This window comes from Onthophagus taurus, chromosome 11 (assembly GCF_036711975.1).
Source record: "Onthophagus taurus isolate NC chromosome 11, IU_Otau_3.0, whole genome shotgun sequence".
Classification (NCBI taxonomy): Eukaryota; Metazoa; Arthropoda; class Insecta; order Coleoptera; family Scarabaeidae; genus Onthophagus; species Onthophagus taurus.
In genome coordinates this window covers 25,046,729-25,071,202 of record NC_091976.1, presented here as the reverse complement: position 1 = coordinate 25,071,202, position 24,474 = coordinate 25,046,729, and the positions used below count along the sequence as shown (strand labels likewise).

The window sequence follows — 24,474 nt, the reverse complement described above, 5'->3', positions numbered from 1 at the left end:
GAGCAAGAAGAAAGTTTCAAAATTTATTTTGCTCATTTTTTAACGTCGCTTTCGTTTTATTCTTTTGGGATCAAAAGAAAATTTTTATTCCGGATTAAATGAACGATATTGAAAGAGGAAAAAGACGAGGTATTATTCCGTGTAGAGGTGCGCAACGTAGCGCAGAATGTGGATGTGTTACGCTTCAGATCCTCCTTCTCTCGAGTGCATTGCTCCAACGGAGTATTTCCTCTTTTTAAAATTAACGTGCGATGCATTTCACTACGATATTGAATTTTTACGCTCGCGCCATTTCGTAAAATTTTATCGCAGCTAATACATACACACGAGAAAAGAAATCTTGTACTCCACAAAAGATAACGACGTGATGAATAATATTAAAAAAATTCCTTCGATAACTTTCACATAACGCGTCATATGTAAAGCGTACAACCAAGTAGAAAATTAAAATAAACCAAAATTGATCGAATCGTATCCATATTAATAATGTATTCTTATTAATCACAATAACAAATCTATCTTAAACTATAAGCAGTCCAAACATGAAATCCATGCCCTGCACCATGCCCCCCATTATCCAATCCAACTCCAAACCCTCCAATATGACTCTTAAAAACATTAACGTGACTATCCGGATGCGAATGGTGCTGCGTCGTCACTAAAACTCCAGCAGTCGGAATCAAAACGTGATGAACATGACCGGGAATAAAAGCGTGATGTTCTACGTGGCCCGGAATCCATTCGTCCCTAAAATTATTACCGCCCCCGTGATGTATTTTTGTGACAGATTTTTTTATCTTTAAAACTGGGACGTCGTGAAAGGTGTGGTAGACCTCTTCAAGAGAAGCGTGTCCGTGTTCTAAACCAACAACTCGGTTCAAATAAACGATTACCAGTAATAAAACGAACTGTAAAACGAAACAAAAATGCTACTTGAAAATCGGTTTGGAAATCTTGCAAATTAGCATCTTAGATTATAATAAGCCAATTATATGTAATACCTTGCAAAAAGATACACGCATCTCGTCTCGGGAACTATGTCACTTTCGACGCTCGCGTTCTTGAGCAGTTCGAACGAGTTTGTGTTTATATTTTGAGGTTTTATTAAACATCTATCTGGTTTTTTTGACCTGAATACTTTCTAATTAGTAGTTGTAAAGATATTTTTATGTCAAAGCATTTTAAAAACAATTCATAATTTGTCTATGCAAAAAATAATTATTATCTTATTATGTAACATTATTATAATAATTATTATTTCTTGCTTAAACGTTTATTCACATTTTTATAATAAAAAATTTTTTTATTCTTAACAAATTTTCAAATCAACCTCTATATAGGCAACCTAAATTACACGTACAATTCTTTAAGTTAAGTTATGTACATTCATTTTATGTCAAAGTGAACATAACCTAACAAATTTTATATTATTTTCTTTCTTAAAAGATATATTTTGAGTTAAAGGTAATAATTAATGAGTTTAATGAGAGTATTTGTTTAAGTTTAAAGAAGCAAACACATTATTAGTTATATAAACTCATTTGTATTTCTAAAGAGATTTGAGGATGAACATGTTGAGGGGTTTAGTCAATAAAATTCAGCCGATTAATTTGGTTACAAATAACTTTATGGATATTCAAGGTGAGTACTGTTTTTTGTTCTTAATTTAAGTTTAATTTTTTAAATAATTTTTACGATTTTATATGAAATGTCAAATGGGATTCAAAAGGGTTAATATCGCAAAAATTTAAATAAATGCAATTTATTATGTTTTTTAGATATAAATTATGATCGTGAAATAACGGTAGTTTAAGTAATAATAAAAGTTTTTAATCTAAAATAAAGTTTAATTTAATTAAAAAAAATTATGTGTTAAATGAGTTGCCTATATGTGGATACCCGAAAAGATATTGATGTATAACATAAAAATTAAGTTTATACAAATTAAGATTGTACAAAAACGAACTTAGTGGATCCCAAAAAGATGGGATTAATTTCCAGGGAATCTAGCGGAGCAGAATTAAGTAATAAGAGAGAAGAATAGTACAAAGATACAGTGTGTTAATTAATTATCGTACCCAAAGTATGCAACCAATATCACAGATTGTAAAGTAGTGGTTATTTTGATTTGTTTATTGACTTACCGCATAAAGCAACCGCTAGAAACAACGATAGTAAAGAACTGTTTCGAAAAATATAAAGGAAGCTAAAACGGTTAAAGAACAAAGAAAATACGGAAACTCGCAAAGCGTACGACAATCACAACAAATTTAAAATTATCGAAGCTACCACTACATATTGAGATATGCAGCCAATATTACACAGGTCACGTGGGTTACGATAATTAATTAGCATGGTGTAAAACCAAATTAAGACAAAGATCATTTTAGAGGATGATGAAGATCAATGCTGAAGCTCCTAAATAAGACCTTCTAATATTAGTATCAGCAAGAGCTCTTCAAAGAACGCGTTACATTTTTTAGTTGTATCGGCTCTATGAAGAACCGAATATTGTACAATCCATCAAAATCAATAGGTTAAGGTGGTTCCTTCCAACCTCGCGTGTTGTTTCCAACCCCTGATCTTCGACCATCTTAGGTTCAGCCAATCGATTTTCTATTCATAGATCCACGGCGCTGCGATCAAAGATAATTCTTGTGGTACTTTTCTAATCCATCTCAACGTTTGCAGTTTGATTAATTCCAAATGTTCTGGTATGTCACAATCAGTACATTCATAATCAAAATCAATAGGTTAAGGTTGGTTCGGCCATCTAGAAAGGATGGATGACGGGGAAGTCCCAAAGCTAATTTTGCACCAAACAGTTTTTGGAACCGGCAAGAGAGGCAGACCTAGAAGTAGATATAAAGACCAGGTGGAAGAAGGTGTAAAAATGCTGGGAGTTAGAACCGGGAAGGCTAACGCACGAGATACAAGAGAGTGGAAGCTGATCCTAGAACAGGTCAAGATCCACCAGGGGTTGTGGTGCCAATGATGATGATGAGCTCTTCAAAAACCTTTTAAGGACCAAGACTATTTGATTGCATCTAGGAATCTCTGAATATTTTATCATAAACACTTTTTTTTGACGATATTATACGTGAAATGACTCAATACAAGGCAGTTATTAATCATTATAGCTCTAAAGCTCGTTGGATCTTTCAACAGTTCCTTCCAACCTTGTTCATCCCGCGCTTGTTGTCTCCAACCCCTGATCTTCGACCTTGTTAGGTTCAGCCAATCGATTTTCTACCCATAGGTCCACGGCGATCAAAGATAATTCTTGTGGTACTTTTCTAATCAAATCACAACAGTCACAAACAGTACATTCATAATCAAAATCAATAGGTTAAGGTTGGCTCGGACATCTAGAAAGGATGGATGACGAGGAAGTCCCAAAGCACATTTTGCACCAAACAGTTTTTGGAACCCGCAAGAGAGGCAGTCCTAATACATAAATCAAGCAGGATTCCGAGGTTGAACCTTTTAAAGACCTTATGTCACAATCAGTACATTCATTATCATTATTTTCTTTTAATGCTATAGTGTCGATACTTTCTCATCAAGGAATATTGATTTCTCTCTGCTGCGCGGGTTACCAAATTTAGTCTATGTGTAGGAAAGTTACAATATATAAATATCAACGGAGAAAACAAAATGTATGGTAATATCCAAAGAACCAAGACGCAAACTTAGCTTGATTTTGTAATTGAATATCAATAAATGGTTTATTATTATTATTATTAACTACAAGTTCAAGACTCTATAATAGAAGAAGTTACGCATGTTAAATATCTAGGTGTAGAAATTACAAGCTATCGAGAGCTATGTAAGGAAGCACAAGTTACAACAGCGACACAAGTGGCAGACTGTCTAAAGGACACTATATGGCGGAACAAATACATGCGTAGAAAATAGTGGTGCGTACGAGAGTCTCGCATGGTCTCGTGCATGAGGTCTTGCGTCTCGTACGAGAGTCTCGCTGGTAAGTATTTCTGCAAATAATATTTGCAATATTTCTGTAAATATTTTCGTATCTACACGCTGAAATTCCAGTAATGTTGAAAGTACCTCTTGAAGGTAGGTACATGGACTTAGTGCATTGTGTCAAAATGTTGTTGATTTAAATGATTCTCTTGAGGGCAAGGAATGGATATTGCTAGAAGAAGTGCATAAATTACTAGTCAACTTTCAAATACTTTCCAAGAAACTCGGAGGAATGAAGTACGTCAAATTACCTATGGTGGTTGTATGTATTAATATACTAATAAATCATATTGAGAGCAAAATATTTGCATGGGACCGAAAGGTACATTGAAACGCTGTCGAAGAGCAGCTTATTGTTAGTTTTCAGGCTGCGAGAAACAAAACATTAAAGCAGATTTATGCTGCAGTTTTAATTCTCGATTCGCGGCATAAGATAGAAGTTTGAAGATACAAATACGTTATATTATGTATACAAAGCCTATTTCCATTAATCAGAAGGCCAACATTCGAAAGTAGCGGCGGCATTGGAGGAACGAGAAGATTCTAGAGTAGAAAAGTCGGATTTTGTAATTGATTTTGGTATGCAGTAAATCCAAATCCTACGCCTTTCGAAGGAGAATGGATGCAGGAGCTTCAAAAATATTATTCTATACCTCGGTGTAATACAGACACAGATATATTATAATGGTGGAAAATTCAGGCTTCTGAATTTCCTATTTTAAGTTTAATGACACGAGATCTCTTAAGCATACCGGCTACTTCAGTCCCGGCGGAAAGATTATTCTCACGTGCTGCATTAACTATAAGAAAACATCGAAATCGCCTTAATAATAAATCTGCGCGATGTTTGTTATGCCTAAACGATTGGGTGAAAAACAAAATCATTTGCGACCGACAGGGTTGAGGGCTGTAATTCTTTCTTCCGACTCTTACGTTATAGCAAGTATTGAAGAATTCCTCATTGCAGTGAAACAATAAGATTATGCATGACGAGATTTCGATACTTTTATGAGACTCTCGTACGAGAAACGAGACTTGATATAAGACTTAGTAGTTCATCGACGAGACAAGACTTTATGAAAATCTCGTCTGGTTGGTCTCGTGCGAACCACTAGTAGAAAAGGAAAATATATAAAGCCATGGTACGACCCATACTAACATATGGTACCGAGACGATAGCAGAAACAAAGAAGACTAAACAGAGGATGAGGATGATGGAGATGAAAGAGTAAGATCTATGTTGAATATGACACTGCGTGATAGGCAGACCAGCACCTTTATCAGAGAGAGATGTAACATACAAGATGTAGTGAAATGGAGAAAGGAGCATGAAAGAATGGATGAGAGGTGATTTGCCAGAATATGCATGTATAGACGACCGCTCAAGAGATGGGCACAGAGCTAATTCTCTATATCTGCGAAGTAAAGTCCAAACATAAGGCTTGACAAAAAAAAAGTTTATATCTGTTTCCATTTTTTACGTAAACTTGGATGTTTCTGTCCCCTTGTTGTTCGTCCTAACTTTTGTTACACATTAATTTTTCCTCATAAGAATAGGAATAATAAGAATGTTCCTTTGTCCAGAAAATAGAGAAATAGGCAGTTAAAATGTTCTGCACACTCTCTTTGTACCTTATAAATACGCAAGAAAGTTGAATGTATACCATATCAATTTAATTATAGACTTCATACCAAATTGATTGAAATGTGATTTATTTTAAATTATTATTTTTGTTGTTATACCAAAAAGTCTCACCATCCCTATCACCATTATAACAGGAAATAGTCTAAAAATAGTGGGAGGAGTTATTGTCAACGATTGGTCGAAGAAATGACCGATGAGACACCACCCTCTTTCTCTCTCTACCCAAAAACCTGGTCAAAACATCGGTAAAATTGCCAAAACATCTTTACCAAGGTCAGTCGTAAACTGACCTTTCATTGCAACATTGCAAACGATTAAAGACAAAATGTATTTTTACGGTGGTGAATTAGTACAAGTTAAAAATGAATCCCAAGATATCCCTTTGGATTTATCAAGAAAAAAAGAAACCACTCCAGAACCCGTCGAAAAAACCGAAACAAAACCCGACAATCAAGAAATTACTAATTTAGATTCAAATTCGATTGAAGTAAGACCATTTAAAGCGTACCAAAGAAATCCGTTATCGATTATGAGTATGTTACCATTAAATGTGGCTGAAGATGATGCTGAAACGATGGAAGAAAAATATCAAAAATTTCGATCTGTTAGTTTGGCTAAATTACGCCCGAGAACCTCATCGAATCAAAATATGCGCCGAACGAATCATTGGAAACAAAACGAGGACCCACTTTATCGAGAAAAAAGAGAAAAAAATAATTTAGCCGCAAAAAGATCGAGGGATGCGCGAAAATTACGCGAAGATGAGCTAACGATACGCGTCGCGTTCTTAGAAGCAGAATTAATCAAGCTAAAAACGTTAATTGACCAAGACAACGTTGTTTTACAGAACATTCGGGGTAAAATTGAGGAAAAAAAATTTTTGGTTTCGCAGCAAAACGAAAGATTAGATCAATTGAAACAAGTTTATTTCTACGAATTAAATAATTTAAACAAACTAAGATAAAAAGTGTAAATTTTGATGTATAATAAAATATTGTAAATAGATTATTTTAAATAAATATATGAAAGTTTTATTTTAATTCCGATTTCTTTAACCTTGAAAGAACTCAAAAATATTACGTCAACTTAAAGTTAACATCAAAATTCTTTAACTAAAAACCTAATTTGAATCCCATTAAAACACAATAAACGTTTTATTTATATTTCAATTAAGTAATAACTCGTTATTTGCGTAATTTGTTTATTTTCAGAGCGAACAATGTCTTCGTTAAGAAAAATGTTAAAATCGGGACCGAGAATGAAAGATCGTCCCTCAAAAAACCCATTGGATGGTAATCCTTTTATGAAAGGAATCATTTTAAAAACTTTAATCAAAAAGCCGAAAAAACCGAATTCGGCGAACCGGAAATGCGTCCTCGTTCGATTAACGAATGGGAAAGAAATGGTTGCTTATATTCCCGGAATTGGACACACTTTACAAGAACACAACATCGTCCTGTGTCAAGTTGGAAGAGTTCAAGATTGCCCCGGGGTTAAATTAAAGTGTGTTAGGGGAAAATATGATTTAGGACATGTAATACCAAGAAAATTATAACTGTGTTTTTAAGAAGTAGTTTAAATTGAATAAAAATTTCAAAACGCGTGGCATCTTTTAAAAAAATCCTCTTCTAATTTATGACCCTTTTCTGGTGACAACCTGGGCATCAACAACAAAAAAAAGGAACCGTTTTTTTTCTTTCTCAACACGATGACATTCACCTAATTCCGTTTAAAAAGAAAGGAGAAAGCTAAGAGAAGATATTTCACCCCCTTTCTATTCATTGTCAGACGATTTTTAAGTAAAATTGCGTGTTTTACTTGGAAAAGAAAGTTTCATATCAAAATACATCTCAAAAATCAAGATTGATCGCAATCGAATTATTACTTTTAAAAGAACATCGACACATTTTAAAGTTTTCTTTTAAAGTTTTGTTGCAAAAAAGAGTACGCAGTTTCGTTCAAATATGTCACTTGTCATACATCCATACAAATATGAGAGTTATTGTTAAGCCTTTTTCTGTCGACTGTCGTGGTTTACTTTTCCCAAGAGTCCCTCGAAGACGAAGCTTTGTGTTAAAGCTTTGTCGTGATTGATGTCTCTGTCGTTTGTTCGGCCTAATAACTGTATATAATGTGGGCCTAGTTTCGTTCCATTCTTTCGCGGATATAACGGGTTACCAGTATAATTTTTGGGTAACTTCTGGGAGATGATGGTTTGAAGGTTTTCGAGAAAACTACTACCACCTGTCCTTATAACGTATTTTTTCTTTTAATTTACATTTTGAAAAATATACAGTAAATTTTACTTAAAATGCAATATACAAAAATATATTTCGCATACCTATTTACTTTGTCCCACATAAAATGCAACATGTCTGAATGCTTCTAGTTCTAGGTCTAATGTTAGTTCAAGTGACAATGGTAGGTAGCGTTAGTTAACATAAGATATTACTATGTTGCATATTTTTATTGGACTAAAACTAGAACTAACACTAGACCTACCTAGTTCTAAGTCTTGTGTTAGTTCTAACAATAGTGCTTGTATAAACCTACAACTAACACTAAACCGAGAACTAGAAACATTCGGCTTTAGCCGCACGTCTCTCAAGACGGCTAAACCCGAATGATTCTAGTTCTAGGTCTTGTATTAGTTGTAGTGATAGTGCAATATTAAGTTTTCTGGCAAGTTTGATGAAAAAATTCTTCGCAACACCAAGAGGTGTTACGATTTTCATGTCACTTAATATATTTAGGGCAGCTTGGATAGCTTGGGTTATTTTTATGACAGCTGTTTTAACAGCAAACTTGCAGGCTTAAAATCGTGCATTCCTCAAAATGTATACTAAGAAACGAGAGTGATCCCTGTTTTGGCACAAAACGCAATATTGTTAATTTACTATCTCTTGATGTGCCTCCCCCAGATTTTCATTGATGCTATTTCGTCTCATATTATGAATTCACCACCTACAACGACGTTTGGTCTGGTGGAGATAATTACACGATCCTAGAGTGGCATAAAGTAGTGATGAATTCTGATTCTGTTTTAAGATGCATGATGACCGTAACGATGACGAAAATATGGGCAACGTATGGTAAATTATGATATGAGTTGCTATAACTTGTGGGAGTAAGCATTTCTCCCAGACAATATGAACCTCCAACCACATGAGGGTAAAGTGATAGAACCTCATATTTTTTTTTATTTCTTCATACGGTTGGAACACTCATTTTTCCAGTAAGTAAGGGAATTGACAAATTTTTTGCATCCTCCGTAGACTCTACAAGTCCTACATTGCGAATTACAAGTTGCTTGTATATAATGGCTCAAGAGGAAATCGATAATCTTATAAACAGTTGCTACTAAAAGTTGGAAAGCCTATAACTGACCCATTATTAATTTTAGTAGTGAAACGTTCCTGTCAAGTTTGATGAAAAAATTCTTAGCACCTCTTGGTGTTGCAATTTCCATGTAATTTTGATATATTTAGTGCAGCTTGGATAGCTTGGGTTATCTTTATTTATTTCGCCTTCGCTCTCCTAACCACCTTGTGGGTTGCGTTGAGTTGGCTTGGGTTGGGTTGGATTACAGGAAAAATAATTTACAATAAGTATAGATCTTGGGATAATATCCGTTGCAATCGCCTGTGAATATTTCTTCCGCCCAAATTATAGAGTTCTGTTGATGTGAACATGTGTAATCATTCGTGGAACTTTTTGATTTTCGTTGAAATAAACTCTTGAATCGTTTTAAAGCCCAATTCGTTGTGTAGTTGCTTGGTTGTGATAAACCATTCGCCTTCCACAGCTATTCTAAGTATCTTATTTTGTAGTGCACACAACTTTTTCCGATTTGATTCCCCATATTTCACAGGCGTACATCACCATTGGGCGAATTAACGAGGTGTAAATTAGAATAGTGCATTCAGGTTTAAGGGAAAATTTCCTGTTTATGATACTATATAATTCAGCTAGTCTCCCATAAGCTTTATTTAGCTTCAAGTTGATATGATATTTCCAAGTGAGTCTTGTATCCAAATGAATCCCCAGATATTTTACTCTATCTGTTTGTTCGTTGATAACTAATTGTTGAGGGTTGGGCTATTTTTATGAATAGCTGTTTTAACATCAGCTTGCAGGCTTAAAATCGTTTATGCCTCAAGGAAAGTGATCCCTGTTTTGGCACTAAACGCATTATTGTTAATTTACTATCTCTTGGTGTGACTCTCCCAGATCTTCATTGATACTATTTCGTGCCATATCAGCATCAGTGGTAAATGAGGATCTTTCAGAACAACCATTTTTATCGCCAGGATAACTTCAGTATCAGTGATGTAAAAATAAAAATGTTTTGACAACGATATTTCTTAGTATTCGCTTACCACGAAAAAATCGACACAGTTATTACCATAAAGCTGGTATGTTGAAGAGAGGCTGCTACTAATACTAATAACAGACATCATGATTGATAATGTATCACCAGAAGAATTTATCAAAGATTCGCTGTTTTTTCAGCTTTTTGCAACATAGTTTCCAATCTGCAGTATTGGCAATGTAAATCTTCTATTCATGATATACTTTAAGTAAAAGTATAAAGAAGAATACTCTTAAAAAAGTTTAGGTTTGGATCTCCCTCCATTTCATTCATTAATCCTTTTCTATGATAATTAATTCCTTAGATGGTTGTTATCTAGGTTCAGTAAGTTTTAAATACTATCTTATTCGGTGTTAATAAGCAAATTTCCCAAAAAATGTGCTTTAAATTTCGTGAAAACTATTTACGAACTGCATCACATCCTACAAAAAATATTGTTTAGATGATTTAGTCGAGCTTCCATTCTTCCCATTGTGTTGTTTCAGACATTATATTAAGCCAACAAGATATAAACAAATGTTAATCTTGCAAAAATAAACAGAATACATAATAACATAATAATAACATAATAAACGAATTATGTTATTTATAAAATTTTTAGAATACTCTTTATTATAACATAACTTATTACATTACAATTTTTCCCCTTTTCCACTAATCCTTCTTGCATCCCGTTATATATCCTTCTTTGACCTTGATCCCTATGATACAAAAGCTGTTCAAAACTGTATTGCGGATAAAAGAGCAACGGAATACGGAACTCAAGGGATGTATTCGGTGGTCTTCATTCGCCCCACATTATGGATTGTTTGTGTGGGAACACCCTCGCCAAAGTGCATCTGTCACCTGGCACACTGAAAAAGGGTCAAAATAGGTCAATACCCGTTATTTGATTTGACCCCGATTTAGTAATTTAAAAATTTTTTGCTTTTCTATTTCCGCAACTAAAATTAATAACGAATTTAAGTTGATAAAAACGAACGAAAGTTTTTAGAGGTTTACTTTAAAAAAAATGCAATATACCGTGATATGAGCAACCCATTGTGGTCAGTTCTATTCATGTGTCACCGTGGACAGTGTCCATATTCTGGACCACCTGCTCCTTTACCACTAAAAAGGGTAAAAACAGGGTCGGATTTAAAAGTTTAACTAAAATTTTAACTGAACACTAAATATTAAGTTAAATCAAAATTCTTTTTTTAAAACATTAATTTAAAATGGTAACATTAACTCAACAGAATCATAAATAACCGTAATAAAAATAATAGGGATTTCATTTTTAATGGTGCTAAATACGTCTCTGTGTCGTTTTCGGTTTTTGTGACGAGATCATAATCTCGGGATTACACTTATTCCGTTTGACTATTGTCCAAGTCTGTCACTTCCATTCGAAAACCTCGTCTCTGACGTGAGTTTCAGCAAAAACCCATCAGCATTAATAAACGAAAATTTTTGGGAGAGATTATCATCTTTTCATATTTCCGGTGGCAGTTGTCTCATTGTCCGGTTTTAAAAACCATCTGGACTGTTTATTTCTTTAAATTTTATAACAAATACATTTTTTTTTTATCCTAAAAATTTGTTTTTGAATCTTCGGCGGTGTGGTAAATGTTATAAATGACTTTTCGAGACAAAAAGCTCCCGAAAACCATTAACTCTTTTGTAAAAGAATCTTACTCCATTTGTCAACGAGTTTCCTTGAAAAGCAAATTGTTCCAAACTGTTGCGTATAACGTTTTTTGCAATTTTTCTTTCCTAGAAATTTATTCTTTCGAAAAACCCCTTCAATATTCATTAAGTTTTATTGTTATTTGCGATCAATAGGGAATATTTCCTCCCCAGAAATGTGTGATTTGCGGAAGAGGAAAAGGGTTGGTTGTGTCATCAGAAGGGATGACGTGAGTTTTAGGGTGACTAATAATTGACCAATACAGTAAAGCTTTAATAAAAACACCACAAATTATTTTTTGAAACCTCTAATTATTACGAAAACCAACCACCATTGAAAAAAATTTAATGACTAAAGAAAACGTTTCCGTTAGTTTTTTCGTCACAGCTCCTTAAAGAAAAGTTCCTTAATTTTTTGGTAAATAATCTGTGAAATCCACGCCGTTTCGTTCATCTTAAACCTTACATAACTGTTACTAATCTTGAATAACAAAATAATCTCCTTGTTATTGTTTCTTCTTTACATACTTATTTCATCAGTAATCTTTGTTCACGCCATAAGATATGGGGTGTTTGCAGAAAAGATTTCGGAAATTTCTGGAACCGTAACGGTGGTCGTCTTCTTGTAATTCGATCGCCTACAAAAATTGTTATATTGAGTCGTAAACGGAAGGATTTTTCGTGACGTTTATAAGAAGGCAACGGACCGTTTAAAATCTTTCTGCAACCAATGGACAATCGGTAGCGGTTGTTTACCGCGCATTATGTGGGGTTGTGTGTGGGAAGAACCCTTTAAGATTTTGTGTCACCTGGCCCTTGAAAGGGTTAAACTGGGGTATTTTATTATATCCTGGATTTTACAGCTAGAAATAGCGGTGACCACCCAGAAAAAAAATAATCATAAAGATTTCTAACTAGATAAGGATTTATTTTTGTTATTTCATCAAAAAAATGATTTTTATTTTTGTAAGTAAAAATGTTGGTGGTCGATGACTGCTAGTTTACCTGCTATGGAGGATTTGCGTAAGAAGACAACTTGACAAAAACCACCCCCTTTTCTTTTTGCAATCCTTTTAGTAAATACTTTTAGGATTTCGCCTATTGTTTCGGTTTCCTAAAAATAGACTCGAACGTTTTTCTTAAGTTATTACTGAGGGATGGTTTTCAATTGTGTTAAATAAAGTCGCAAAAAAAGTGCAAGCACTTTCGTCGCCGATAATAAAATTTTATTACTTTTTTATGCTTTTTTTTCTACTTTTTTAGTCGGTTTCCAAGAAGTTTCCAAAAGTAAATCCAGAAGCTGACCCATTTTTTTTTGTTTCAACCTTTTTTATTTTTAAGTGGTGTTTTCAACTTTATCGCATTTTTATATGGTACTGAGAAAAAAATCATTCATTGATTTTCATTTATTATTTATTAATCATGTAAATAAATTAAACATAATGAGACATAGATAATGTTCAAAAAGAATAACATTGGCAAAGTTACAACTTTAAGTACAAAGAGGCTGGAAACTTTTGATCTTTGATTGTTGGAAGTCGAAAGTTACTGGAAAAACCTGTATAAATCCATGATCGATTTTGACAATGGTAGCCCTTAAAAAACGGTATAAAAATTAATGGTGGAGACAATCAAATATGAAGTAAGAACTAATTGTCATATTTTTTGCATACTAAAACCAGCCCCAATAACTAGATACTGATATTATCCATTGTATACTAGATATACTAGATCTAATTGCCATGCATACTGTATGTAACTTCTGAATAATGACACCAATTGATACTAAACCCAAGAATTAGATATTGGAATCATCCACTAGATACTGGAATCAATCATTGTATACTGAAATTAAGCACTTAATCAGGGTTGTAATCGCTATGGAAACTGAGAAATGAGATTTATCTCTAATTAAAGTTCGAAGATTTCTCTTTCGATTGGTATATAACAATCGTTGGGTTGTATTTAAAAAATTTGGAGAAAAATGATATTGAAATAAAACTAACATTTTCACTTAATACAAAAATGTCGAAAATAATGAAAGTTTAAAAATTTGTCGTAGCATTGTTTCTGAAAACTAAGAAATGAGATTTATCTCTAATTAAAGTACAAAGATTTCTCTTTCAATTGATATATAACAGTCGTTGGGTTGTATTTAAAAAATTTGGAGAAAAATGATATTGAAATAAAACTAACATTTTCACTTAATACAAAAATGTCGAAAATAATGGAAGTTTAAAAATTCGTGTTATCGTTGTTTCTAAAAACTAAGAAATGAGTTTAATCTTTAATTAAGGCTCAAAGATTTCTCTTTCGATTGATATATAACAATCGTTGGGTTATATTTAAAAAATTTTTAGAAAAATGATATTGAAACAAAACTAACATTTTCGCTTAAGACAAAAATGTCGAAAATAATGAAAGTTTAAAAATTTGTCGTAGCGTTGTTTCTGAAAACTAAGAAATGAGATTTATCTCTAATTAAAGTACAAAGATTTCTCTTTCAATTGATATATAACAGTCGTTGGGTTATATTTGAAAAATTTGGAGAAAATTGATATTGAAATAAAACTAACATTTTCGGTTAATACAAAAACCTCGAAAAAGAAGAAAATTTAAAAATTTTTCGTTGCGTTGTTTCTGAAAACTAAGAAATGAGATTTATCTCTAATTAAAGTGCAAAGATTTCTCTTTTGATTGATATATAACAATCGTTGGGTTGTATTTAAAAATTTTGGAAAAAAATGATATTGAAATAAAACTAACATTTTCGCTTAATATAAAAATTTCGAAAAAAATGAAACTTTAAAAATTCGTGGTAGCGTTGTTTCTGGAAACTAAGAAATGAGATTAATCTTTAATTAAGGCTCAAAGATTTCTCTTTCGATTGATATATAACAATCGTTGGGTTGTATTTGAAAAATTTGGAGAAAATTGATATTGAAATAAAACTAACATTTACGGTTAATACTAAAACCTCGAAAAAGAAGAAAATTTAAAAATTTTTCGTAGCGTTGTTTCTGAAAACTAAGAAATGAGATTTATCTCTAATTAAAGTGCAAAGATTTCTCTATCAATTGATATATAACAGTCGTTGGGTTGTATTTGAAAAATTTTGAGAAAAATGATATTGAAATAAAACTAACATTTTCACTTAATACAAAAATGTCGAAAATAATGGAAGTTTAAAAATTCGTGTTATCGTTGTTTCTGAAAACTAAGAAATGAGATTTATCTCTAATTAAAGTGCAAAGATTTCTCTTTCAATTGATATATAACAGTCGTTGGGTTGTATTTGAAAAATTTTGAGAAAAATAATATTGAAACAAAACTAACATTTTCGGTTAATACAAAAATGTCAAAAAAGATGAAAGTTTAAAAATTCCTAGAAGAGTTGTTTATGATAACTAAGAAATGAGATTTATCTCTAATTAAAGTGCAAAGATTTCTCTTTCGATTGATATATAACAGTCGTTGGGTTGTATTTGAAAAATTTTGAGAAAAAGTATATTGAAATAAAACTAACATTTTCGCTTAATACAAAAATTTCGAAAAAAATTAAAGTTTAAAAATTCGTGAAACCGTTGTTTCTGAAAACTAAGAAATAAGATTTATCTCTAATTAAACTGCAAAGATTTCTCTTTCGATTGATATATAACAGTCGTTGGGTTGTATTTGAAAAATTTGGAGAAAAATGATATTGAAATAAAACTAACATTTTCGGTTAATACAAAAATGTGGAAAAAGATGAAAGATTAAAAATTCCTGGAATAGTTGTTTATGAAAACTAGTCTAGCAGTTAGATACTGGAAACAAGCAGTAAATGTTAGTACTAATCACCGTGCAAACTTTATCTAAGTTTTGCACAATAAAACCAATGCCCATAGATAATAAAGACACAACAACTGGAAACATTAACTAGACTGGAATCTTCCATAAATGCTATGTATACTGTATTTAACTTCTGGATACTGGAAGCAATTTCTATACTGCAGTTCTTACCTCCATAGAACCTGCATTTATGTTTTCTATATTGAAACCATTCACTTTGGATACTGCATCTGATAAGTAGATACTAGAATCTACCCTAAATACTGGAATCATAGATACTAGATACTGTATACTAAGATACTAAGTACACTCAATATAAATATAAATAAATATACTTCTATCATAATTTATAATAAAATTTACAGAAAAGCCCAGAGACTAAGAGATTAATAAAGTCTTGATTATCTATGGACCCTGGTTTCACTATGCAAAACTTGTATAAAGTTTGCACGGTGATTAGTACTAATATTTACTGCTTGCTTCCAGTATCAAAATGCTAGAGACACAGTATATAAATATAATAATTAAGTACAATATCCAATGAATGATTCCAGAATTCTAGCGTATAATTCTAGTACCTACATAGTTGCTAATGGTAGATTCCATACGACTTCTTGCGGTATGGAAAAGTTACACGCAGTTTCTATAACGATTACAACCCCGATTCGGTGCATAATTCCATTACAAAATGATTTGAAACAGATCTAAAACAAAAATCATTTTGCATTGTTAAAGAAATGTTAAAGCACGTGCCGAAAGTTTTTTTTTATTGTACACTCTGAAACAAAGATGTAAATGGTTTCTTCGATAATAAAGTAGGTAAAACCGTAAATATTTCGCAAGGGTAGCGGAGCCCCTTTATAATGACTGCTTCTAAAAAGAGAAAAAAAAAACTATACATTGTGCGATTTTTTTTAGAAGGTAACTTGTTGGCGAAATCAATTGCCCCAATAAAACCATAAAAAACAGTCTACGGGCTACCTGTTTACTGTCGATTTATGACTAAGGGTCGTATAATATGGGTTTTTTGGAAGCGGTAGCCAAAATTTAAAATTTACGATCCACTTTTTAGTTAACGACATTTCGCTACCTATTTTTTTTTAAACAAATTTTGTTGCAAATTCCCAAAGAAAACGCGATATTGATTTACATAACATTTCTAAGAAAAAAAATTAACTCGATTAACTAATTAATTTTTTCTTAAAATCACTTGATTACCAACAACTAAATTTGAACTGATTTATATGGAAAATTTAATGATAATCTATTTAGCACGTACATAAAGCACAACTTAGATTAGCCCACTTCCAAGTTGAATATGCGCAATCAAAAGTAACGAACAGTTCAATTCGAACCTCGAACCTAACCATAACACAAAATTTAAAAAAAATGAAAGAACCCGAAGACTCAATTTTAGATCTAAGTATTTCCAAATACACCCCAAAAAATAAAGCAACAATCAACGAAGAATCATCTTTACAACAACCATCATCTTCCACAATCGATATCTCACCATCAATTATATCATCAAAATTAACACGGCCGTTTAAAGCGTATAAAAAGGATTCATTTTCGATTACTTCGGCGTCCTCTTTGGCGATTTACCTAGGAAGTGTTTATTCATCTCAAGAGTACGTTGAATTTCGAAAGGGGATGATGGGCGAAGCACAGATGAACTACACCAATAAAAACATGAAACGAAATAATCACAGCAAAAACGGTTCCGGTGATGACGACCCAATTTATTTGGAAAAACGGAGAAAAAATAACGAAGCCGCGAAGAGATCGAGGGACGCGCGAAGAGCCAAAGAAGATGAAATCGCGATTAGGTGTGCGTTTTTAGAACAACAAAATTGGAAGTTAAGTTGCGAAGTGAACGATTTAAAGAAAGAATTACTAAAATTAAAGTGTTAATTATTTCTTTATTATTATCTCGGAATTTTTTTTAGATGATGCATGCTTTTTGCATGTTTATTATCGCTTAAAAGTTTTTGAATTTACATTTTTTTTATATCTTATCGTAAATTGTGATTACCGTTAAGGAAAAATTTTAGGTTTTAAGAATAAAGTTAAATAAATAAAATTTAAAATTTACTCCGTTTATTTGCACAAAGGAAAAATGGAAACAGGTAGTTAAAGGGTCAGTATTCGCAAACGAAGGAAAGGCTTAAAGAAGAGTTGACAACAAAAGAGTTAAACGTAAACTTGCAACTTGTTACCTTCGAAGAAGATTTAGAAAAGAAATGCCACACCGTTAACAGTTTTCTTCATCGTTCATCATGTTTCGTTAATGAGCAAAGTCAATGTTTTAAATTTTACGGTGTTTTACGGTGATTTTACGGGGTTGAGTATCTAAAATTTATAAAATCATTAATCTCTTAGTCTCTCTACTTTTTCTGGTAAATTTTATTATTCATTTGGAAGCTTTTTGATATCTTTGTGTTTGCAGAGTTGGTAGATAAAAGTAACCTAAATTAGATAGAAGTACATATATTTATAGAAATTATTAACACATCTCTGAGCCAAAGATTATTGAAAGATGTAGGTTGACTTCAGTACCTAGAAATTATATTGAGTGTAAATTCCAGTATTTAGAGTAGATTCTAGTATCTACTTATCAGATGCAGTATCCATAGTGAATGGTTTCAATATAGAAAACATAAATGCAATTTCCATGGAGGTAAGAACTGCAGTATAGGAATTGGTTCCAGTATCCAGATGTTAGCCAAGGATTATTGAAAGATGTTGGAGTGTAAGTAACAAAGTTACTGACTGCAGTGGTTGACTTCAGTACCTAGAAATTATATTGAGTGTACATAGTAATTAGATACAGTATCTAGCGGATGATTCCAGTATATAGTGTAGATGCTAGTATCTACGTATTAGATGCAGTATATGGATACTGCATCTAAGTCATTATGGAATGACTGGTTTCAATATAGAAAACATAAATGCAGGTTCCATGGAGGTAAGAACTGTAGTATAGGAATTGGTTCCAGTATCCAGATGGCATGTATATGTATGTAGTTTCACGTGGGGGTGAGTTACTCACAGCACTTAGGCCCCAGCGGACCCTTTGTACGTCCCCACAATTTACTGTTCATTCAAGGGTCAGAAAACCAGCCCAATCTTTTCGTGAACGTTAATATAGAACAGAAAGGTATGTTCCTTATATCCGAAATTTGGAGCCATGGTACTCCGAAAATAGATTCCCTTAAGTACACGAGGTTTGGACAGTCACAAACAATATGACTTACCGTCTCGTCTTCCATTTCACACCCTCTACAGAGGGGTGTATTCGCCAGCTTCATGTAAAACATGTGCTTACGTAACCTGCAGTGTCCGGTCAGGAAGTGGGTGAGAAGCCTCAAGTCACTTTTCGATTTTCCCAGAAACTGAGTGGATGTCTTCCGGTCAGGGTAGAGCAGAGTTTTCTTAGCAAAGGCACCTACTGCTGTCCCATCCCATCTATCGCAAAAAGCTCGGTGGGAGATGGAGTTTATCAGTTTTGATGCTGTATTAACAGCTAGTGGTACAAACGGTTCAGGGGAGATCGGTGACTTGTTAGCCGCCCGTTTCGCCAACCTGTCCGCATGATCATGTCCTTTAATTCCGATGTGTCCTTTTCGCCATTTTATCGTGACGTTGTTATATACGTTTGCCTCTTCGAGTGATTGCCGACAGGACTTCACCAACGATGATGCAGTATGATGCCTGCCAACCGCCAGCATAGCCTGTCTGCTATCAGTACAGATTACAACGTTTCTGCCGACTTTTTTGGAGTCGATAATCGCATCGGCTGCTATGTTTATAGCAATTAATTCGGCTTGAGCAGTCGTGCAATACGATCCTAACGAAGTGGAAAGGTGCAGCTGGAGATCGTGCGAGAAGATTCCCGCTCCGGAACCTCCAGCCTTCTTTGATCCATCAGTGTAGATGGTCAGCGTTTTGCCCGAGCTTGAGTTGCTCTGGGGTATCGTTTCAATGCCAAAGTGTGGCTTGCCTAAGAAAGTAGGTGTAATGTAGTCTGTGCGAGCTTTAAGGAGGGGTTGTTTACTAACAGCCTCACTCCAGAGCTTGCTCCGGACTATTCCCATTTTAACAACCTGCTTTTCATTTACTGATCGCAACCGAAGCAATGCCATCACGGCCACCTCCCTGATAAAAATATCTAGGGGCAGCACGTTTAACATAGTCTCCATTGCAATCGTAGGTGTAGATCTCATAGCGCCTGTGATTAGCTGCCAGATGGCATATATACCTGGCAATTAAATCTAGTATATAATGGATAATTCCAGGATCTAGTTATTGGTTTATAATTTAGGTTTAAAATTGGCCCATTGTGCAAAACTAAGTTACTAAGAGTAAATACGAGTAAATAAAGACTCAATCAGAATCAACCATTGCATACTGGATCTAAATGCCACGTATGCTGTATGTAACTTCTACTACTTTATTATCGAAGAAACATTTACGTCTTTGTTTCAGGTTATACAATAAAAAAGATTTTTCGACACGTGCATTAACATTTCTTTAACAATACAAAATAATTTTTGTTAAACGCAAAACGTTAACGCCCAACGTGGGGCTCGAACCCACGACCCTGAGATTAAGAGTCTCATGCTCTACCGACTGAGCTAGCCGGGCTGATAAGCACGAAAATGCAAGAATAAAGCTCCACAACCTCAAGAAAATTAATAAATTTGTGTAAATTCTAAGAAAATGTAGTAAAACATAAAGATATTTTTCAATACGATTTATTAACACTCTTCAAATACATAAATAACATTAACCCTAAATCTTAATCGTTAAAAATTACAAACTAAAGATCACAAAAACTCAGACTAAAGAAAATAAAATTTTCTTCGAAATAAATTATAAATCATCAAATAAATACAATAACATTTAACTAAAATAGAACGTTTTTAAATCGATAACCCACTACTATGGCTCCCATAATTATTATTATTCGATTTTAATTGGAAAATTAATTTTTGAAACTCATTAATCGATTCGGTTTGTTGCGAAATAACAAGGTCCAATTTCTTTAAAGTTTCATTTTCTTCTTCGATACAAATCTTGTGTTGTTTTCTTGTCAACGATGATTTCATGAGTTCACTTTCTAAGAAAGCACATCTCAGGACCATCTCATCTTCGCGTAGTTTTCTGGCATCCCTCGATTTTTTCGCGGCTAAATTATTCTTTTCTCGTTTTTCTTTATAGCTCGGATCGATTTGTTGATGATGATGACCGATCGATTGACCAATTCTTCTCATGTTGTGATTAGAAATGATTTTTTGAGGTAACTTAGATAAATGTTCTTCACGAAAACGTTGATAATCAATATCCAATCCATTATTAAGTGGCGATAAACTTAATCGTTCGTGAGATGAAGACGAAACGAAGCTTTCGGAATCTGAGGTATAACTCGGAGATTTTTTAACACTTATTTCTTGAAAACATTCTTGGGAATAAACGTTTTCGTAGGGATGATAACGAATTGCTTCTTTTTTCGAGGCCAAATTTAATGGTAAATCTTGTTTGATTGCAAAAATGTTGGGGTTGTATCCAAAATACTCCATGTTTAATACGTAAACTTCGATCACACTTTGGGATGGTTTTTTTGAGAACTATGTGGTGTCAAAAGCAAAGACATTTGCAGACTAAACTCAAAAATATAACGGGTTCGAACTTATACCTGTAAAAGAGTAGAGGAGGAACCAATCCTCTTCAACCACTCCTCTTCTAGTAGTTTGGGTGGGAGGGAATCAATGAGACCACAATAATGAATGAGAAAACTGTTTTTAAACACTAAATTTAATTTACTAAAGCTTTATTAACGTACTTTAAGTTTTTTTTTAATTTTTTATCAATAAAATTATTTTTTTAATAATAAGAGAGTGAAATACAAATTCTTTTATAATTTTATTAAATGGAAAAAAAAGAAATATCTGAGATGTATCATTAATTTTGTTGCTGAGAATGTTTGAATTATACAAATTTATTAACATTAATCTAAAATCTTCAATTAACTCGAATGTATGCAACCCAAATTTCACTACAACATAAGTTGATAATACTAAATAAAGATTTTAAAACAAGCCAATTTTTATTTACTTATTTTATTTAAATTAATCCATTTTTCTATAAACAAAGTTTTTTAAACAAATTGTTATAAACAATTCTATTCACTGAAATAACCTCAGTTATTTTTATTTTTTGAGGTTGGCAATGACCAATCAACTGTGTAATCAACTATGTCACTTTTTGTATTTTAATTTTTCTGATTTATCACTTTTTTTCTCAATTTCTACTATTTAATACGCATTTCGATTGAAAAAATCAGTTCTTATGAGAAATAATCGACTTAATTCTAGTGATTTAGTGTAGTATAACGAAAATTGTGTTAAATAGTGTTAAAATCTGCTTTGAAAGCGCTTACTATAGGATATCAAGAGATTGTCTCACTAACAAGGGAGACACTGAGGTTGGAAAGCACAGTGAGAATTCAAAAAGAGACAACACAACATTTTAAAGTTGGAAGATCTACGACAGTGAAATGCATTGTCATGCATACTTTTCAACATGATCCTTGAAAAAGTTATAAGAAAAGCAGATATAAACATAAGGGGCTCAATCATGAGCAAGAGTCCTGTACACTCTTGCATGTATTTTGTCTTTGTTGGGTTCATTCTTAAACCACAACCTTATATATAGAGCAACACAAACTGAGTAGTTTAAGAATGAACCCAACAACGACAAAATACATGCACACCAATAGCCCAAGACAATCGCAAAACCTAACAATCGAAAACTACAACATCTTGGATGTGAAATAATTTGTATATCTGGGTTCACTTCTTAATGCAGATGACAACATCTGCGATGAAGTAAAAAGAAGCAAACAAAACCAAAACTTTACTAATAACAGTAAGCGTTTATTGTTTATAATTTTTAATATTTTACAATACATGTATACACCCAAAACCCTCTACCCTTCTCCCCCATCTCCACACCCTCGGCTCTTCGCCCCAATCACCTCAAAAACGCCCCAAGAATTTTTGAGAAAAAGATGTGGGATGTGGGAAAAAGAAGGGTTATGTTTGAGGGCTTGGTGAGGAGCGCAATGATTTACGGCATAAGTATAGGGATAAAGACAACAAGGATTGCTGGAGGATGTGCAAACAATGTATTAGAGATGAATACTAGGGTTGGCGAGAGAGACTCCAGAGTATGTTGTGCGGGAGGAGGTTAAGGTAGATGCAGTAAGAGAGAAGAGCAGTGAAGTACGAGGAAAGGATAGAAGGAAGACCGCATTGTAGGATTCTGGGAAAGTGCTGGAGGGAAATCAAGAAGAGGAAGTTGATATATGGACGGGGAGATAGAGAAGGATATTATAGGAGAGTGGGATATTAACTAGTTCGACAATAGAGGAGTCGGAGAACTGAGGAATAGGGACAGAGAAATACAGAGAGAGGAAAGAAAGTCACAGATACAGGAAGGGAGATAGTGACAGAGGAACTGCCAAAGTATCTGTTGATGGTGTAGGCTGTGTAGAGAAGATTTTGAGACGTTGGAACACATGCTAAGAGGGTGTAGTGAACTGAGGTAGGAGGCGATGGACAGGAAAAAGCAAACAAAACCTACTACGGTCTAATCAGACACTTAAGATCTGAATACCTAACACAAGAAAAACCAAATGCCACATATACAAAACATTAATACGACCAATGCTGACATGATCAGAAACGTAGACACTGATCAAGAACGATGAAGGAGCCGCCTTCGAAAGGAAAATATTGACGCACATATTTGGAGAAATATCAGAACAGTTTAAGACGCTGTAATTTTGAACTGTACCTATCGCTTCGAACCGCCTATGTTGGTTAGGACACGTCGTAAGAATGAAAGTAGATAGTGTTATTAAGAAAGATTTCTCTTCTCGAATTCGTACGGAAATTAGTGTGAAAAAGGAAACCTCATAAAAATACAATGCAATTAATAGGAGCTGACTACAGAAAAATACACAAAGAGATACACAAATACTACACAAATAAAAGTTGCAAGATGTTACAACAGAAAACGCACGATTACAACTATGGCAATGCCATCGGCAAGCCTTCCAAATCATCGAAATTATTTTTGAAGTATTCATCAATGCCATAGAAACTTTTAAATCCAAAGTAGAGCTTTATTTTAGATTTAAACTGTTTAGCATCAAGGACCCGGACATGCTGGGGCAGCACATTGAAAAGCTTGGCGGCGTAATAGTATACGAGGTTGGATTATTTTTAATGTATTGCAGAAATTCTATAATATAATATAGACGGAATAGTCGGAACATTCAGTTCAGAGAATTTGGCTCTGCAACATTCGACGCAAACCAGTCATGACTCTCCTTTGCATTCGAAAAGCCTGAGCAGCGTGAGCAGAGTGACCCCAACATAGAATGGCGTAGGACACTTGTGGTTAGAAATATCCGTAATAAGTGACAATCAAAGTGTCAAATGATACTATATCAGATTTCTAATTGTAAAAATACATTTATTTAACTTCATGACCAAGCTTAGTATATGAGCCTCCTACGTTAGCTTGGAATCAAGTATCACTCCCAGATATTTAACCGGCTGAGTGAGATTTGGAGGAATTTCCCGTAAAGCAAGATTATTAGATTCAAACCAAGATAAAAGTCTTCGAATAGAGCTAGACACAGCCTGATCAAGAGTATTGACATTTGGGCGGGTGTTTATAGTTTGCATAAAGTACAACCTCCGAGCTCGTGGCAGGCAACTAGGCATGTCATTAATAAATATCAAAAACAGCAACGGACCTAGTACAGATCCTTGTGGGACTCCGTATTTAACTGTAATTTTATCAGAAGACTGGTTGTTGAAAAGAGCATACTGATTGCGCTCCGAAAGGTAAGACTTAAGCAGTGAAATACTGGGTTTGCTAAAATGGTGAGCAACCA

General features: G+C 33.6%; 5 protein-coding genes and 1 non-coding gene across 7 annotated transcripts; 3 read left to right on the top strand and 3 right to left on the bottom strand.

Moving 5' to 3' along the window:
* Window positions 1–460: 460 nt before the first annotated feature.
* On the bottom strand, window positions 461–1,061 carry LOC139431869 (uncharacterized). The gene is made up of 2 exons (XM_071200093.1): window positions 1,002–1,061; window positions 461–908 (listed from the first exon to the last, which is right to left on the bottom strand). Exons 1-2 carry the CDS (start codon window positions 1,020–1,022, stop codon window positions 516–518), a joined length of 414 nt encoding a protein of 137 aa, XP_071056194.1. The 5' UTR covers window positions 1,023–1,061; the 3' UTR covers window positions 461–515.
* A 317-nt stretch (window positions 1,062–1,378) lies between these two features.
* Window positions 1,379–7,234, top strand: LOC111413172 (technical knockout). Of its 2 annotated transcripts, XM_023044056.2 has the most exons (3): window positions 1,379–1,464; window positions 1,556–1,641; window positions 6,844–7,234. In XM_023044056.2, exons 2-3 carry the CDS (start codon window positions 1,566–1,568, stop codon window positions 7,185–7,187), a joined length of 420 nt encoding a protein of 139 aa, XP_022899824.1. In that variant the 5' UTR covers window positions 1,379–1,464; window positions 1,556–1,565; the 3' UTR covers window positions 7,188–7,234. The 2 variants fall into 2 exon arrangements, with proteins under 2 accessions (XP_022899824.1, XP_071056193.1); XM_071200092.1 differs by having other exon boundaries at window positions 1,389–1,641.
* LOC139431920 (transcription factor VBP-like) lies at window positions 5,547–6,633 on the top strand. Its single transcript, XM_071200189.1, has one exon. The coding sequence runs from the start codon at window positions 5,958–5,960 to the stop codon at window positions 6,594–6,596; it is 639 nt and encodes a 212-aa protein (XP_071056290.1). The 5' UTR covers window positions 5,547–5,957; the 3' UTR covers window positions 6,597–6,633.
* A 9,658-nt stretch (window positions 7,235–16,892) lies between the features above and the next one.
* Window positions 16,893–17,456, top strand: LOC111413123 (protein giant-like). The gene is given in 1 exon segment (XM_023043985.2): window positions 16,893–17,456. A coding segment is annotated over 1 exon segment (564 nt).
* A 2,621-nt stretch (window positions 17,457–20,077) lies between these two features.
* Window positions 20,078–20,150, bottom strand: TRNAK-CUU (transfer RNA lysine (anticodon CUU)). Its single transcript has one exon. It is a non-coding gene; the product is annotated as a tRNA-Lys (tRNA).
* Window positions 20,151–20,348: 198 nt separating this feature from the next.
* LOC111413131 (uncharacterized) lies at window positions 20,349–21,212 on the bottom strand. The gene has a single exon (XM_023043996.2). It carries the CDS (start codon window positions 21,083–21,085, stop codon window positions 20,429–20,431), a length of 657 nt encoding a protein of 218 aa, XP_022899764.2. The 5' UTR covers window positions 21,086–21,212; the 3' UTR covers window positions 20,349–20,428.
* Between the last annotated feature and the right edge of the window lie 3,262 nt (window positions 21,213–24,474).

Coding starts and splice junctions, on each gene's coding strand:
- LOC139431920 (XM_071200189.1), top strand. CDS start 5,958: ATGTATTTTTACGGTGGTGAATTAGTACAAGTTAAAAATGAATCCCAA.
- LOC139431869 (XM_071200093.1), bottom strand. CDS start 1,022: ATGCGTGTATCTTTTTGCAAG. Junction 909..1,001: donor TGCGTGTATCTTTTTGCAAG/GTATTACATATA, acceptor TTCGTTTTACAG/TTCGTTTTATTACTGGTAAT.
- LOC111413172 (XM_023044056.2), top strand. CDS start 1,566: ATGAACATGTTGAGGGGTTTAGTCAATAAAATTCAGCCGATTAATTTG. Junction 1,642..6,843: donor TAACTTTATGGATATTCAAG/GTGAGTACTGTT, acceptor GTTTATTTTCAG/AGCGAACAATGTCTTCGTTA.
- LOC111413131 (XM_023043996.2), bottom strand. CDS start 21,085: ATGGAGTATTTTGGATACAACCCCAACATTTTTGCAATCAAACAAGAT.